This window comes from Anser anser, assembly GCF_964211835.1.
Source record: "Anser anser genome assembly, chromosome: 1".
NCBI classification, from domain to species: Eukaryota; Metazoa; Chordata; class Aves; order Anseriformes; family Anatidae; genus Anser; species Anser anser.
In genome coordinates this window covers 114,779,415-114,796,723 of record NC_139720.1, presented here as the reverse complement: position 1 = coordinate 114,796,723, position 17,309 = coordinate 114,779,415, and the positions used below count along the sequence as shown (strand labels likewise).

At 39.7% G+C, this 17,309-nt stretch overlaps 1 protein-coding gene across 2 annotated transcripts in view; it reads right to left on the bottom strand.

The window, feature by feature from the left end:
- Positions 1-17,309, bottom strand: part of DYRK1A (dual specificity tyrosine phosphorylation regulated kinase 1A) — a 91,645-nt gene that overhangs the window by 59,262 nt on the left and 15,074 nt on the right. For both annotated transcript variants that reach the window (XM_083801157.1, XM_083801158.1), the window contains exon 2: positions 2,300-2,378. In XM_083801157.1, the coding sequence (XP_083657283.1) occupies positions 2,300-2,309 (10 nt within the window). In that variant the 5' untranslated portion in view covers positions 2,310-2,378. The remainder of the gene's footprint in view (positions 1-2,299; positions 2,379-17,309) is intronic.

The following is a 17,309-nucleotide window of genomic DNA, read 5'->3' as shown; positions in this document are numbered from 1 at the left end:
TCAATATCACCATTTATTTGTGCTTTCATTTTTTTTTTGAGCAGCGTATCTTAGAGCATTATTTTCAGCTTAAATGGTGAAGTAAAATTTAAATATTCCAAGACGGAAAGAGTGAAAAAAAAGTTCTTCCTGAGGGGGATTGTTTTCCTTGGTTATACTGCAGTTAATTCTAGGGTTTTTGAGTAGGTCAGTTTCCAGTGAGATGAAGCGATGCCCACTGTAACGAAGAATTTATTTATTTACCCTATAAAAGCTCTCATTCTTTACCCACGGGTAGCTTAAACATTACCAAGCATCTCTGAAACCCCAGATCAGTCACCCTCAGAAGCCGCACCTTGTTAAGAATGCAAAAGGAACCATCCTCAGTAACCACAAAACCTTTCAATTTCTGGCCTGAGCTCTCACAAGCTACTTTGAACTTGAGGCAGGTATCAGAGTCATCACATGACTCTTGCTGTTACTGTACTAGAGAATAACTGCAGTATTTTTTTCATTTTAAGGTACACAAATCATCTTTATTCTTAGAACCCCAACATATGGCTATTGGCTCTCCTAATAAATGGAGAGCTGCAAATAAATCTTACTTGTTCAATTTCCAACTTAAATGACATATCAGGAGCCCAAAAGTCTTTGTCAAGATACCACCATCTTTCACTCTGTACTTATCATGAGACATCTAAATGAAGAGTTTGGGCTTTAGAAGACAGAATTACTACTTAAAACACTGCCTTACAAAATCCTGTATACATTTCTATTCTTAAAGCTCATAATTCTACAAGCTCACCATCATCAGAAAACCTGACCAAAACTGAAAGTGCTAAAGTTTTACTTTAAATGTGATTAATGTGTAAAAATACTAAACTTAATCCTGTCAAACAGCATAGTGGTTCTACTTCATATCATCATCTCTCTGTTCCATTGTGGCATGAATACTTTTAAACTTGCAAACCTCTTTCTCAGTATTTAAGTTGGGCTATATTTTAATCTACACAGTAATAAGCAAATGACATACAAACTAATAAGTTGCTATGACTGCCAACTTGAGAGAGCTCCACAAATTTTATGGGACATAAAAAGATTCACTTTTAAGACTTCGACTGCTATTCCTCCATAAACATAACAAATTAAATATCATCCCCTCCGAATATTTTTCTTTCTCCTCTTCTTTGCCGTACCTCTTTTTATACTTTTTTTAGGACCAGTTTTACTTGACTTATCGACATACAATTTACACACATACAACTGAAATGAACAAATGCTTAGTTTTCGTAGAATGCAATATCCACTTACAGCATCTTGGCCTTAATCCAACATACTCCATGTAAATATACCCCGTAAAGCTGTTTATGCATGAACAGCTGATGCAACTGAAAACTGTCAATCAGGAGATGATCTGCATGCATACGTAAACGTATCTAGCTTTTTTCCTGACCTCAGGGATTCATCGGTTTTAAAGCAGAGCAAGCAAATGCAAGACCTGTCTTACGCATACTTCATTTGTCACAGGCCCCACAACGTAAGCATTACATTGTTCTGCAACTTAAATATGGGCACATAGGCAAACAGACCTACACCAATCCTCCTGTATAACACAACTTCTACTCTATTTCTGTTGATCATGATTTTTCATGTCAAAATATTAAAAAAAATATTCAAGTATTTCCAGCAAAACAGTACTGCTACAAGTTATTTAATCTGCAAGTACACATGGGACTTATTTTGCTTACCAGAAAACAGAAGAACTTCCTAAAACATCAATTTTAAAAATGAGTAACGAGTTAAAGATGTTCAAAGATCTTATCCTCAGTTCTTGAGAAATCTTACAGTAGCTGGACATAAACACGTGAGGCATAATGAACTCTTAGCTATTTGTTTGGTATGCTCTTTCAGATGGATCCGTAACACTTCTTTAAAAGGAATTTCAGGAAAGATTGAAATAGAGCATCACAAAACAGGTGACATACTTCTCTTGCTAAGCAGGCAGCATTAAAAGGGGGGATAGTAACAAAGAAGAAAAGATGAAAAGCAGTACATTTAGTTAGCATCCTTAAAAGCAAACCCTGTTTTCATAAAAGTTTGGACACGATATTTCCATTCAGAGAAACCATTTTCTTCCTGGTCAGTTACAAAAGAGTTTAAAAGGTCAAAGTAAGATTTCATAAATTCTACAGTTTCTAAAATATCCTACTAAAGTTGGAATGACACAGTTTTGGGGGTATAGAAAAAGTAAAGTGAATGAAAAAGTGTTTCAAGAACGTTAAAGATTTTCCCTTCTAAAAGTCCATAACAACAAGCTCACCTGTATGCATCGTCTTCTTTCAAGTCTCATATCATCCTGGGGGGTTGTGGGGACAGGGGGAGTCCAGCAGGAAACAACACTGCAAAATGAAGAAAAAATACAAAGTATAAATACAACCAGTAAGATATCTCAAGAAACGTAAACCTCTGTTCTACAGGATTCACATAATGCCTACTTCAATCCTAGCTACCAGGTAGAACCACAGAGGTAATCCTAGGAAGTTCCAACAGGAAATGAAGTTTTCCAAAAGCTTCCTAAAAGTAGAGGTGGACATTATAAAGACCATCTTGCAGTGACGTTAATTGTTAGGAAAAAATGAGCTGCCAAAATTTCAAGGATTAACATAACTTTCAACCCATCATTGAACATTTCTGAAAACTGAGGTAATCCAAACAAACTTTTCTCAAACCTGCAAAATTGAAACTCAGAATAGCATTTGCAAAGCAAGGCTGAACTTCTGTGGAATTTTGCCAAATCAACAAGCTACAGAACTGCAAGTGCACATAAATCCACAATGTACAACCCCATTTTTCCTCCTATGACACTGAATTAGGTTCACCTTACACTAAATTAAAAAAAAAAATGCTCAGAACGATAAAATTACAACCTTCTGCAAGACAAGGAGATATAAAAAGGTGAGTTTCCAGGAAACAGTCTTGCATAGAAGTTACAAAGTATTGTGTGACTATACAAGAAGACAAAAACAAAAAGCACCATCTAACCAACCCCTGGTCAAAGTAGTTTTCAACGATTTGCTTTTCACGCGCTCTCCAATGAAATGTTGGTACTATACAACCGATGCAGACATCAAAAGCTCTCACTAACAAATGAGAATGTTAGTGAACTTCAGCAAATTGCTTAACAGCTCAATTAAATTGTAGAGTCTAGATTATTACAATTTAAACACCTCCCAATATATAACTCCAGAAAAGTGTTTCTAGCCTGAAATGCACTTAGGTACTGCAATTTGAGCAGAAAATACTGCATTTCACATTCATTTCTTGATCAACAATAACTGTGTAAGTACTGCATCTACCCTAAGCCCAGATACCAGTTCTACCACCATGCCACAGAAGCGTGACATACACACACAAAAGCAAGTGGTGGTAAGACAAAGAATTACTTTTTCAATACACATAGCAGTATATGCTGAAGTGGGTTGTTATTTTATGAGCAGGTGAATTATTGCTGTCACGCCTCCAAAAGAGGGAGGGGGCAAATAAAATCTGGCCACCCCCCACCACAAACCAACAGCCTTAGTTTTCCACCAGAGAAATTCCACAGACACCTTGAACATCAGTGCCATACCCTCGGTAGCCATGACCTTGGCAAGGCTGATGAGTACTGTCTAAGGCTACACAGGATCCTACAAATTAGGCGCTTACATGCCTAAGTTGCTTCAGTTTGGATAAAAAAAAAAAAAAACTCAGCCTGGTACTTGTGCTAAACGTATACACCACACAAACAGAAGCAGTGAGTGGCTTGCACTAAGCTTAGCCCAGCTAAACTGAGCAGTCACCCACCTGCATTCAAGAACAAGAAGAGAGGAAGGAAGACCAAGCTCTTCTGTACTCTAAGCAGTCACCAGATTTAAACAAACAAACAGCAAAAATCCTCAAGTGCTAGGTACGTCCAGCCTGCATTGGTATCTTAAGGCCAAAGAGCTGTATTCCCATTTTTGAAAGCTCTCTCTAGCCAAGATTTTTTTTTAATTGCAGTATCTGTAGACACTAATATTAGAGAAAGTCTTTCCAAGAGAAGCTGTGAGGTCTGGAAACATCACTGTTTTGTCTCTGCCACCTTGCAGCTCAAATACAGAGAGGATTCCCTCTCATTCACCTCAGCACAAGGCCAGTTTCAATACTGTCAGCCTAGTTCAAACTATCAACAAACATAGTTTGAGCAATCCCAGCTGATTTTCAGCCAAAATAGATTGTAGAGCATTCATATAGAGACTTCTGCCAGCCCTGCACCGGGCGTGGTAAGCTCCAAAAGAAGCACATTAGCACATCTCCAGTGCTTTCCAACAGCCTAGTGCTGTACCAAACCCACGGCAACTCCAGCAACATACAGCACAGCGCTGTCCCGGGCAAACAGACTGCAAACGTTCTATTCTGAAATATAAGAAAAGGAAACCATTTAATAACAATGTGCCATCCAGCAAACACAGAGAATTTCAAGCTATAGCTACCGAACTTCACACACAGCTTATTTTGTCACAGCAGTGAACCAACTTCATCCATCTGGGAAGCTCTGCCTTTTGCTGATTGCAAATTAATCTCAAATGTTTTTAAGATCACTTATAATGCTAACTCTGAAAAAGTATCCACCTTGCAAAGGATTGACAAAGGTATAAAAAAGGAGAAACCAAACTGGAAAGGTATCACACAGAGACCTGAATAATTTTTGAATTGAGAAGATTAAGTTAGAGCTACAGGCAGTACGGAAGAGTTGCTGATGTAACTAAAGTCATTAACAGCTCATTAACAGGGAATCTGTACATCCACCCACCTCATAGCTAACCAGCAGAACATGCCCATCACAAACTAAGGCATTTCTTCCACCTGCTTACTTTAGTGGGACAATTACCAGACTGAAGAACTGGACCACTATTGAGGAAGTGGGGACCTCAGGTCAGGAGCAGAAAGGCAGGTGGGTGTCTGTCATAGGGCTGTGTTCTAAGAAGGGATCCACAATATAAAAGTAATTTTAAAACACCAGCCCAAAACAAAGATAATGAGTTTCTGTGACTGTATCAATAGCACAGATACACAACATAAAAGGGTAACATTTTAAACTATTTTTTTCTTTGTAAAATAGATACAGTCAAATCACATAATAGCTGCAGGGGCAACACATTTCAACTGTCTTCTATCATGCCTCTGCTTTGCTGACTTCTTAAAACTGAAATGACCTTTACACAGCCCATAAAAAGGGCTGCCCCTTTTAGATGATAAATTGATGATGAGAGTAGAACAAAGAACAAATCCCACTCATCACACAGTCTGCAAGGTCACTACTAGAAAAGAAATGGATCAATAACAACAATTATTGGGCTTCAAGAACCCAGCTTGATCTACTGACTGGTACGTAACAGAAGTGAACTGGGTTTAAAGAAGTAGAAGAAGAGATGACAAAGGTGTTGAAGAGCAAATTATTGGAAGTTGTACAGCAAGCAAAAGAATAACTGAAGTATTTCATTTAAATGAAGAGAGCAGTTCTTAGAAATCAATTGCGTACGAAGCTACCGTGCTAAAACCGTACTTCAAGGTTTCATTTCCTGTTTTAATTACAGCTGTTCTTCATCTGTCCTTACCTACACAATGCTCTTCTGAACTCTTCAAGGTATAGATAATGGGATTACCCTCCTACTCAAAGCAATTCCACATTCATGAATAATTTCAAGTGTAGAGTTCAACTTTACTGCAAAATATTTAGTTAAATTAACAGAAGGTGCTGAGCAAGCATATTTTATCCCAGATCATACTCCATATTGTAAAGATGGTGACTACAACAAACATCAAGCTTTTACCTGTCCCTAACTTTTTCTCACACTGGAAGCTGAGTTTCCCCATTAGCCTCTTTGAGGATGTGTGCATTATCCCACCCTACTCCTCAACAGCATTCTCTCCTTCCTTCAAGACACTTAATAGCCAACTCACTTGCCATTAGGTTCACCGTAAACCAAAGCTGGTTTCAGAGCAGACATACATACAAAAACCTAACAATTAAAGTGCAAAACCCATTATTAACTTCTTTCTAGAGAGGTGTCATCATCCTTCCCCGTTTCTCTTTTCTTGTGTTTGCCTGGATATCAAATTAGATCGTGAGTTTTTGCAAATGGGGACAATTTTATAACATATGAACACAACAGGAATCCAGTTCAGCTGAATCTAAGAGCAGCAGAGCAGCAAGTTGTGTTTTCTTAAACTTCAATATTTCATAAACCTAAAAATGTAGGCAGTCGTATAATGTGTTGAATGTTTAGTTTATGTAATAGATATTAATTTAAAGCATCTTCAATTCAAAGATTGTTCCATCCACTGCAAGCATGCAAAGTGTTAAATGCAACAACCATAAACACCTTTTTAAAAGAGGTCACATTTTCACTACAATCTTAGTTTCGTTTCCAGCATCCATGAAGCACTCTTTCATGACAAATTTAAATGACAGTTTTCAGAACATCAATAACAGAACACCTAAGAGCTCGAATTAAAAGATAAGTCTGCTGGGGAGGGTTTTACTTTTTATATTTTACTAATTAAAACACTTCCTAGAGAGATTAGTTGTCCTTATTTGGTATCACTGCATTGTAAGATTCTACATGAAACCTTTAGTGAAGAATTGGAGGATTGTGCTAATACCAACCAAGTTCAGGAAGTTCTTTTTTCCTCCGTGAAAGGTTATTTTGTAACTTCTCTGGTACTTCATGAGTATTACTTGAGAAATCTCTGACACCCACTGTTGTCTGAGACAAACATAATTCAGGTCACTGACCTTCAGCAAATGCAAGCCTGTTGCTAGCAACATAAAATAAAAATACTTGCTGAGACGCAAAAATACTTATTTATTTACTGGTAAAATTATCCTGAACTATACACCATTATGTTGAAATGATTACCTTGAGATGGTTAACACGCTGGAATATAATGGAAAGAGACATACATAAAGCAATAAAATAACAATTTTGTAAGCTTTTGTTAGTCTGCATCTCAACAGCGTGCTCTTGAAACCCACGGACAAGTGATGCTGCTCAACACAACATACAGGGAAAAAGGTTTACCAAACAGATTTGGTACGTTATTTAAAATACTGCATAATAAAACATGAACTAAAACCAATACTAATGGACTTTTTAATAGATAAACAAATCCCAGGGGGAATTTAGCTAGTTGTTGTCAACTTTTAGGACAAGTTCCCAGAGACACACAGTTGAGGAGCTCCAGAACTGCTGTTCTGGAGTTCGCACATCCATTGTGTTTTGTTACTATAGCGGTAAAACCCTGCCTGTTTGGGTATACAGACACACATCTGGTCAAAACACACAGGTAATCTGTGGCACAAAGTGGAGCCCAGGAGGCTCCCTCTGAGCCCCAGGCAGCCCTTCTGTGCTGTGCGGGTGAGGAGCCCTGGCACAGGCTGCCCAGAGAGCTGCGGGGTCTCCTCCTTGGGGATCTCCAAAAGCCGACTGGCCCTGGGCAGCCTGCTCTGGGTGGCCCTGCTTGGGCAGGGCTTGGAGCAGGTGGCCTCCAGGGGTCCCTGCCAGCCTCAGCCATCCTCTGAAATCTAGTCAAATTAGAGTGACTAAAGGAAAGCTATGGTAACACAATTTACTTGCTGTATATTTCTTAAGTATAAACAATGCGGTTTAAATGCTATCTCCATTGCTCCGGACAGCAGTACCTATCCTCAGTTAAGAAGCTATCTTTAAAATGTTAATTTTAAAAAAAATACCACACAGCAGTATTTACTGCTTCTCTTCACTTAGGGTAAAACAGATGTGATGTTATTTTTCTTTCGTTCTCTTATATGATTGCATTATCAGGCTTCATATATCTCAAGTACTACACAGAACTCAGTACAATGCCTCACGTTCACACAAAAAAACAACATACACAATTAAAAGTACATATGGCTTCAGCACATAAACCCAATAAACTCCTGCAGTTTTACAGTCACCTGTCCTCAGTTTCGTTAGCACATATAGCAGAACCATGAGTACAGTCACCTTCACTTGTTCGTTTAACCCATACTTCAGACAGGGAACGTTAAAGTTATGGGAAAAGGGCATTTTTGTACATGGCTGGCTCTCAAGCCAGTACGAGAAGGCACCTATCAAAACTTAGTTTATACTAAACTTCACTAACACACCATTCATCCTAAGAGCTTGTGTTATCCTTTTCACTACCAAAGGGGTTTAATGTACACTGCTAAATGAGAAGACTACATTAGCTTCTAGATCAACATTTGTGAGACACTTATGAAACAATTACATCTAAAACAAAACATACCCCACCATCCTTATTCTTGTATACTGTCAAATTGCGATTCTCAGTGCTCCAAAAAGCACTAGTTCCTCTAAAAAAGAAAATACTGTGAATGACTGGTTTCACTCTTATGCTAAATTTACACCATGTGATGCAAGAACCCATCCTTTAAGTGTGAAAGCATGTGCAAACAGCTTTGCTGAAATCACAGAGTTTCTCACCCAAATTCGAATCTGGCAAAGGCAGAACTACAGTTGCACTTCAGCAAGAATTTCTTCTCAGCAGCAGTACCGCTTAAGCGGCCCGTATCCTTTCCGATGCGACCTGCTTGGCTGAGACAGTGCTACTATTACAGAGCCGCCCAGCAAACCGCGCTGGGAGCTGATCCAGCTGGGGAGCCCTGGGGAGCAGGAGAAAAGACACCCCCCGTGTTTCACCCGTGCCACTTCTCCCACCCGCATCACTACGGGCAGGCAGCAAAACTGAAGGAGCAGCCTCGAGGCAGGGACAAACAGCCGGGACACAAAGGGGCTCCCTCAGCCAGTGATGCTGTCAAAGTCCTAGGGATGGGGGTGCACCTAATGTCATTGCAGACAGACCCAGAACGGTGTCACACCAGCCTTAATGAGGTAAGACTTCAGGGTGCAACCTGGATCTCCAAAATACCTGATTTATAACATGCATTTTTTTTTAAACCTGGCCTCTTTATGAATAAGAACGCATAACTCTCTCTTCTGAAAAATGTACTCTTTTCCTTGAACTGAAGTGTAAACCTGACACTCAACCCATACAGCCAGACAACTCAGGAGGTGTTTTTTTAAAATTTGGTTGTTTGTGCTGTCTGTGGATTTTTTCACAATACTGACAATATAAGGAGCCATGTATTAGAGTGGGGAATTGCCTTTTTTTTCCACCTATGTAACAGTGTCAAGCAAAATGGACATGGTTAAATGTTACCTGTTTTAGAGCAGCAAAGTCATACCACTCTACTTCCTTTGCCCTCCCTGGTCCAACAGAAGCAGAGAGATGCTACAACGGGAGTTGCTCATCCCCTGCAGTATCAGCTACAAAATTCACAAAGGTTTGATGTCACTGAACTGTTATAACCAAGTACTTTCTTTCTCACGTTAACATGCTTCCTAACTATAACTTCCTTAAAAGGTGGCATCTTACGTGCAAAGATTAAATTATTTTAGAAATGGAGCCTTTTCAGTTAATGTGTAATACATGAAATAAACGGAAGCATGTGAGTAAAGTCATACTTCAAAGCAGAGTATCTATGAGGGCTGTAAACTAGTTTATCCAGTTTAATTTGCTCTCATCGTTGTGAAATGCTTTTCAGCGCAGAGATTTTTCCATTGATGTCCCCAAAAACATAGATCATTTCATTTACAAAGAACTGTTTCTGCTCCTTGTGGTTGCGAAAAGAACTTCAGAAATGCAAAGCAATACTTATGCCCCTACATATTGCCATCCATCAGTTTACAGCTTTCAATCTAAAAAGTCTCAAGACAGCGTAACCTTCCTACTCTTCTCTTTTTTTTTTCAGCCATAAAGCCAGTAAGCAGAGAAAGAACTAAAGGAATAACTAATATATCCAGAGAAAGTGGCAAACTACTCAATTTATAGAACTTTACTACATCCTAGTTGTTACGTACAGCTTCCTATTCTTCCCATTTAGAGATCGTTAACTATTATTTCCATCCTCTCCTGTCCTTTTATCTACAAAATAGACCACCTGCTTCTCAGGGACTTGGCAAGACAGGAGTGCAGCTACTTCAGCCTATTTATCCTAGAGCTGGGACAGCATGTGCAGTGCTTTCCAGGCAAGTGATGTGTACCGAAATGCTTTAACCTCTCAAAATCTGCAAGGGCTCAGACCTACAGCACGCATATGTACAGACGCAATATGCACGCACTCTGCATGGCCATAGGTACGTGAGGGAAGGGCGGTTGTTCTTCGCTGCAAGTACAGATTAGGTTTACTGCAGTGCCTTTATAGTGATGAAAAGATAAAACCATATTTTTCAACAGGTGCAGACAACAGTTTCTTCCAAAAAGTTTGCCATTAAACTGATATTAAAAAGTTATAAAAAAAGAACTCCAAGAAATAGAAGAATAAACAGACACCTGAACTGTATAGTACAGTCAGCAGGGCTTTAAACAAAACATCGGGATACATTCAGTTCAGTGGAGTCCAGCTTTCTAAGTGACCCATACCTAACGAATTCAGATGTCACTGGGTTTTGCTGTAATTGCTGTTTCCTTGTTTTAATTTCTTTTTCATTTCTAATTCTGCCCTGAAGCATGACAAATTCCCTATCAAGCCACAAGGTACATGTAACAGGAAATGGAAATTAACTAATTCATAGGTCATTATCTTGTTTTAATCAACATTGTTTCTGACCGATTCTGTTAAAGTAACTTCTTAGAATAACTACTGTGAAATCTGACTCAGACCACAACAAACTGTTGCAAAAATACTTTATATACTTACACAGATCCCTAGGAAATTACCTGTATAGCTTCTATGGCATGTCTAAATGAAGGAAGACTATTTCTCCAGCAGACAGTTTCCCACCTTAGTTCAAAGGCAATCTATAGTTACATATTTCAAGTATATTTATAACAACCTAGATGTTGGTTGCCCTGATACAGTAATATTTTTATCTTGAAAGCTTCTGAATTGCTTTACTACATAACAATACGCACAGCTATAGTTTTTGAAATTAAAACAACAGCTACCTGTAAACTGCCGGTTAGCTCTGCAAATACTACTTATTTATATAGCTGATAAGTGGCTTGTTGGAACAATATATTGGTTTGTGTGCCTTTTCTAGTACTTTTTAACCTCTCCAAACACACCATGGAATAACTGCTGCTTAACTGATCCCCAGAGGACAGCTCCCATTGACAGCTGCAGTGCCACAATCTAATTTTGCCCTTCATTATCTCAGAGATTTAGACAGAAGACGCATACACACAGCTAGGTACTCTCTAGTCATATGTGAGCCATATGCCTGGGTCTTAAAGCAGACTTTACCCCCGAATCCCTGTATCTTCTGCCAGAGCATGTACACTCCTGATAAGAACAGTGGTAATGAAGAATTACTGCTGATAAACTTTCCACTTTAATACAATAAATCATTTAACTCTTTCAGCCTAAATCGTAGCTTGAAAACTGACACTTGTCTACTTCTGCCTTGTATCCAAAAAAACTAAATGAAAGTATGTAGTTCTCAAACATCTCAATTTTCCTTAATGCATCTGTCAGACTTCATCCACTTAGATGTTTGGTTTTTTTTTTTGTCCTCCTTGACAATTGTTCAGGTACGTTTCTGATCCAATGTATCTAGAAGGAACATATAAAGAAAGAGATTATAAAGAAAGAGATTTCTTCAGTTACAAACACATTTTTCTCACCCTGGAAGTCCTGCAGAACTCAATGTACACTTTCTCTAAGAAAAAAAATGTATATATATATACACTTTTTTTTTTCTCTAGCACTTAAAAAAATCAACCAACAAGGTACCCAAATCTTGCATCTTCCTAACAAGGCTTCGGCCACAACATGAGTCTGAGGGCAAACTGATCAGTGACTAGGAGAATGATTAAAGCAACCACATCTACAGTACAAGTATTTAAGAAGCCTGGAATTAGATGGAGGATGGCCTCAGCTCTTAACTTTCTCCTCCTTTTTATTTCTTATTTCCTTCTCTCAAGGTAATAAACAAGACACGGTCCATCTTATCATCAGGTGGCGATTTTTATGCAGGCAAGTTCACAAGCTTCACCTTCACATTAAAAAGGTTAAACTCTGTACCTCAGAAACAGGGTAGACGCTGCTGCTCCACAAGGGGAGCAGAGGCTGATTTAAGAGGCTGGCAGCAGCAACAAAAGCGGTTCTGGCTCACAAATGGCTATTCCTAAAAGTAACTCTAACACATTCTTCAAGAGGGAAGGATGTCGTTTTTCTCTTTTTGCACAACTCAAAATTTCAGCACATTATTGCTCTTTCTACAGACCCCAAGAACAATACTGAAGTGAAATACGGAATAGTCCTTTTGCCTTTCCCCTCAATTAACTCACATAAAAGTGCAAATGTACAAACAGGGGCTTAACCACAACTTACGTTTGCTTATAGAACTCAGATTTGCCTTTTAATTAGGTCGATCAATGTTAAAAGATGCTGGAAGGGAATTTTTGGATCGCCTCCAGGATTTTAGGATATCAACAAAGTAACCGGGTCCCTAAATTCAGATGTAAAAGAGAAGTTAACGTTGTTTAACAGAAAAAGAGATGAAGCCCCTTCTTTCCAAAACTACACATACCATGACTGCTCTTCCAGCTCTCTCTAACTTGGAAACCAAAAACCAGGTTCCAGCTTCTACCAGACATGTCAGTACAGACACACCATGTTTAAAAATCATCTTCAATATGCTTTCAAATAGCAGTTCATATGAAGTTCAACAGCTTTTAAAGTAAATTTACAGTGGTCAAGTTCAGGCTCTATGACAACCAGATGCATTCAAATATGATGATGAATAAACTGAGTTATTTCATTAAAATAAGAATCCTCGAGCTGCAGTTGCCCAAAAGCCAAAGCTGATTTAGATTTGGCTGCTGTGTTCCCCCCACTGCCCTCCCTGTCCTCTGCCATTCAGTGCAGACCCATCTCTGGCACCTGCCCCAGCCTTGTTGAGTCACCTCCGCGGTTCAGCATGATGTAAAATGTTCACCTTTTTCAATCAGTTTTCTGCTGGCTTTATACGACACCAGAGCCCGAGTTTAACTTTCACCTTAAAAGTCTACCCAGTAAATAAAAACCCAACTTCAGCACGTGCAAACAGGTAGTGTATTTACATTCTGCATGCTACCACCTGGTCAGGGAGAACTTCGTTTGTGTTTTTGTATGGTCTCTGCTGTCTGGACCTTTGAGACTGACAGCTCCTAAGTCAGGACCCCAAATCCAAGTACTTGGTGTTGCAAGCGAGGCAGCCATGCTCTACCACTGTGCTGAAACAGAAAGTGGGGTATTCTACTTACGGAGGGAGAACTTCATCCTCTTAGGTGCTGTATGACACACAATAAAATGGAGATCCTTGCCTAAATAGCTCATTATCTAAACAAACCAAGTTTGTCGACCGAAAAGCAAAAGTAAGGAGCTCACAAACTTTAGCTACCTATAATAAAATTCTCTGTTTAGGCTACAAATACAATCCAGGAGAAGTAAAGAGTAGCCTAGGTAGCGCACTTCAGGTAACTCTTGCCAAACTGCCACAAAGCACCTTGAAGACCACAGCTAACATCTGGTTTGATATCACTAGTTACAGACCCCACCTCTACTTCTGGAACACAAGTGAAATGTTTACAGGCTCTTCTATATATAGTTTGTGTCTGTCACAATAGTCTACATAAATAAATTTGAAGAAATAAATTTAATCAGGCCTGCCAACTACAAACTCCTCTGACAGCAAAATGAACATAAAAATGTTCATCACAATAAAACCCGGTATCCTTACTATTCAGCTCTTGGTGTTCTAGCCTACACACGCAGAGACTTCCACAATATGCCTGAAGTCCTAACTCAGTTTGACCAACGCAACAGTACAGGAGGTATCTGAATTCTGAAGCAAAAATGCTTCTATCCTGAATTACTGCAGCAATCGCATAGGGGACGTTATTTCCATCTTCTTATGAGATCTCAAGTTGGAGGAGCTGAAGAAAAGCACTGCTTTCAGAGTTCAAGACACCTCTAACATAAGCACAATGCCATTATTTCTTATGAACTGCACTCAATACATACACTCAAATACATTTCAAAAAATATCACAGGGTACTTTTACTTTACCATATGAATTAACAAATGTAAATACACAATTTGTCAGAATACGTCCTTCAGGAAATCAACTTCATTATAAAAATTACTTAGTGCTAAAGCTCCTTAAGAAATAACTGAAGAGTTGAAAATAATCCCACTGCTGCTGACTATTCGATGTCCCATCTACGCTCTCCCACACTCCCTACATCTTATTTGCATACCATTCAGCACTCCTAACTTGGTGGCTGCCCCACGTTTGCGCAACTCACATAGTATCTCTGCACTGAGAAAACAAAACATTACCCAGGAGCCATTTCCTGTAAGAGGCATAAGCACTGACTAAACCCCCGAAACGTTCTTCTTCCTCTTCCTTTAAGGTAAGCGCACTAATCGCTGGACTGGAGAGTCATGTTTCCTTTTCTTCCCCTCTGCTGTCATTCTTTGATTCTCTTCTGTACAGATTAAGTGGGACTTGTGGGCAGTCTCCAAGAACGTGTGAAAGGCCAGGCGATCTGCATATTCTCACTGCAAGTCAGGAATGAGTTTGGATTCTCTTCACTTGAGGAAGACGCTGAATGGAGGCTCATTTATAGCTCACGCCCGTGCTCTACCAGCTGAGGTCTAAATGATGGAAATGATGGTACTCCCAGCTCCTTCTGGACCTGCTTAAATCTCCACAGCTTTCTAAAAATAATTCAGATGCCTAATTCCAGAATAAAGAACTCTGAATCTGTCATAAGCATCTTACAGAAAAGTACAATTTAGAAAATACCTCTTAATTTAGAAGGGATATCCTCCAGGGATAGCTTGGACAGCTTCCCCAAAGAATGTAAGAGCTATTAAAACTCCATTCTGAAAAACGTTTAAAGCACTGAGTGCTTAGGGCACGATGCTGGATCTACAGGTGAAATTATGCCTTATAACCGAGGCAATCTGACAGGCCACCACCTCCAGGAAGGGCAGCCCCGCTCCCTTTTCCCCAGGTGCACAGTTCTGCCCCTTTCCTGGGGAAAGCTTCAGTTTTCACACTGAATATATGGCAAAATGAGTTAACAACCCAACCAAACACTGTTCACATCTTTGTCAGGTACTTTTTGTGCCAGAAATATGCTCGCTCAGGCTGCGTCCCATTACACAACTCCACGCTAAGCGTATGGCTACACAAGCTGACCAGGCTCGGGGCTCCTGCTGAACAGAAAGGCCCAAGTCACAGGCAAGGCTCATCTTCCTGGCGCTCTTCCACCTCGTGATGAAACAGTTCAGGTAGCTAAATTGGCAGTAACGATTTTACCTTTTATTTATATCATTAGCCTTTTGTACTTTGCTTCTTAAGCTGGCCCCGCATAGAAAGGTAAAGCCAAAGCACCAAGAAAGAGAACTTACAATAATGTACAGACAAGGGAGAAAGCGGACAGGGACAGTCCCTTGTCATCTGATTTCGGCTGCTGGCAAACCAGCTGGGTGGCAGAACCTACCCTGACTTCTGACTGCTGCTTCCCCTGCAACACCCAGGCACCGACGAGGTAGGTGTTGCCACGATGACAGCCCCAAGCCCGTCAGAGGATCGAGCTTAATTCCTCTCCGTCTCGTAAGCCGCCTTTGAAGTAGGAAATTACTGTAGCTCTTGTATCACGCTCGTGAGGTAATCTCCAACGCACACAGCATCACGAGGCACTCCGAAACTACGGTAAAGACAAGGCTAAGTAGATCAGCAAAAAAATGCACAAATGGGTTTTCCCCTCTTTGTTCCTTCAACGCAATGAATAAATAAAGATGAATAAATAAATGATTCCACTTTTACCTCACATCATTCACTCCAGAACTACGGCCCGCACATTTATTAGAACACAGACCACTGTCAGCCCCAAAGTTTTGTGTTTGGTTTTTTTTTTAAATAAAATACTAATCATGCTAACAATTTTTCAACTTAACACAATGCAATATGGTTTTAAGTTCCATCTGTAGTTCATTTACCATGGCCTTATTCCCCAGTTAAGGAACCAGTGACCTAGAAAACTCTCATTGAAGAAGGAGATGAATTAAACTTCAGTAAATTTTCATATATTCTAGTGATGAAGTCAAAATACTTATTTTTCACATTTAAAACTCTGAGGTCTTGTTTTACTACGTTGCTAGCCTCCATCCCTGCCATTAAGCGTAATCTTGATACATCCCAAGATATGCCATACTGCACAGGTTGTAGGCAGCAAAAGTCTGGAGAATTTTAAATGGCATTATGAGTCATTAGGAAGAATTCAAACACCCTATTCAAGTCATATAAACACGTGGATGTGGACGCACGCACACAAAGGGAGAAAAGCCAGCACAGACGGTGGGCACACAGCAACCAGCAAAAGCTTTACTGGGGTACATTTATCATCACACTGAACAGAAATTTCATCTAATACGCATGGTAGCTCTATGTCCCTGTAAAACATGGTTGCAGGTAGCTCATCAGAGACTCCAGTACACTTGCTGGGCCAGACAGAAATCATTGTTATTTCTTCTATTAAAGACAAAAAACCACATCACTAAGCTCAGAGCATATTCATCATAATGTAATCCAGCTTTCTTAGAATTTCAGCCAGTAATTCCTCACCATGCCTTTCCACCCCGGTGAAGGTATGGAATAGCCCACAGAAAGATCTAGTCATTCAAGAGCCTTCAAAGACCAGGAAACCATGACACCCCTTCATCAAGTGAAATGAATTGCCAATCACCACTAAAACTGTATAAACCTGTATTATTTCCTGCCTATCGATATCAAAAACAAGGACTTTCTAGTGTGGAAAGCGTTTTATGAATCTAACAACAGGTTGCAGAGACCTTACTGTAAGGTGACTCTATTTGAATTCAACAGCTGAGAGTTCAAAGTTTGCAACAGGTTACACCTTGTGTCACCGACACGCACACAGCCCACAACAAACATGAGTTTGCTTTCACTCGGGTAACAGCAAAAGGTTAAAACCAAGGATGAAGAAGCACACAATTGTTAACCAAATCTAAACATTTCCTGCTACAAAAGAAAAAAAGAAGGGGGACAACAGTTCTGACACATTCCTCCCTTTCCCAAACCTCACTGCTCTAACACCGATTGACCCAAACGAAAACCAACTTCATTCGGGTCTGCTTACTGGGTTTCACACACAGGCACACAGGCATGATGCTAAATTATTTGAAGAAATCTGCCACATTTTGATAT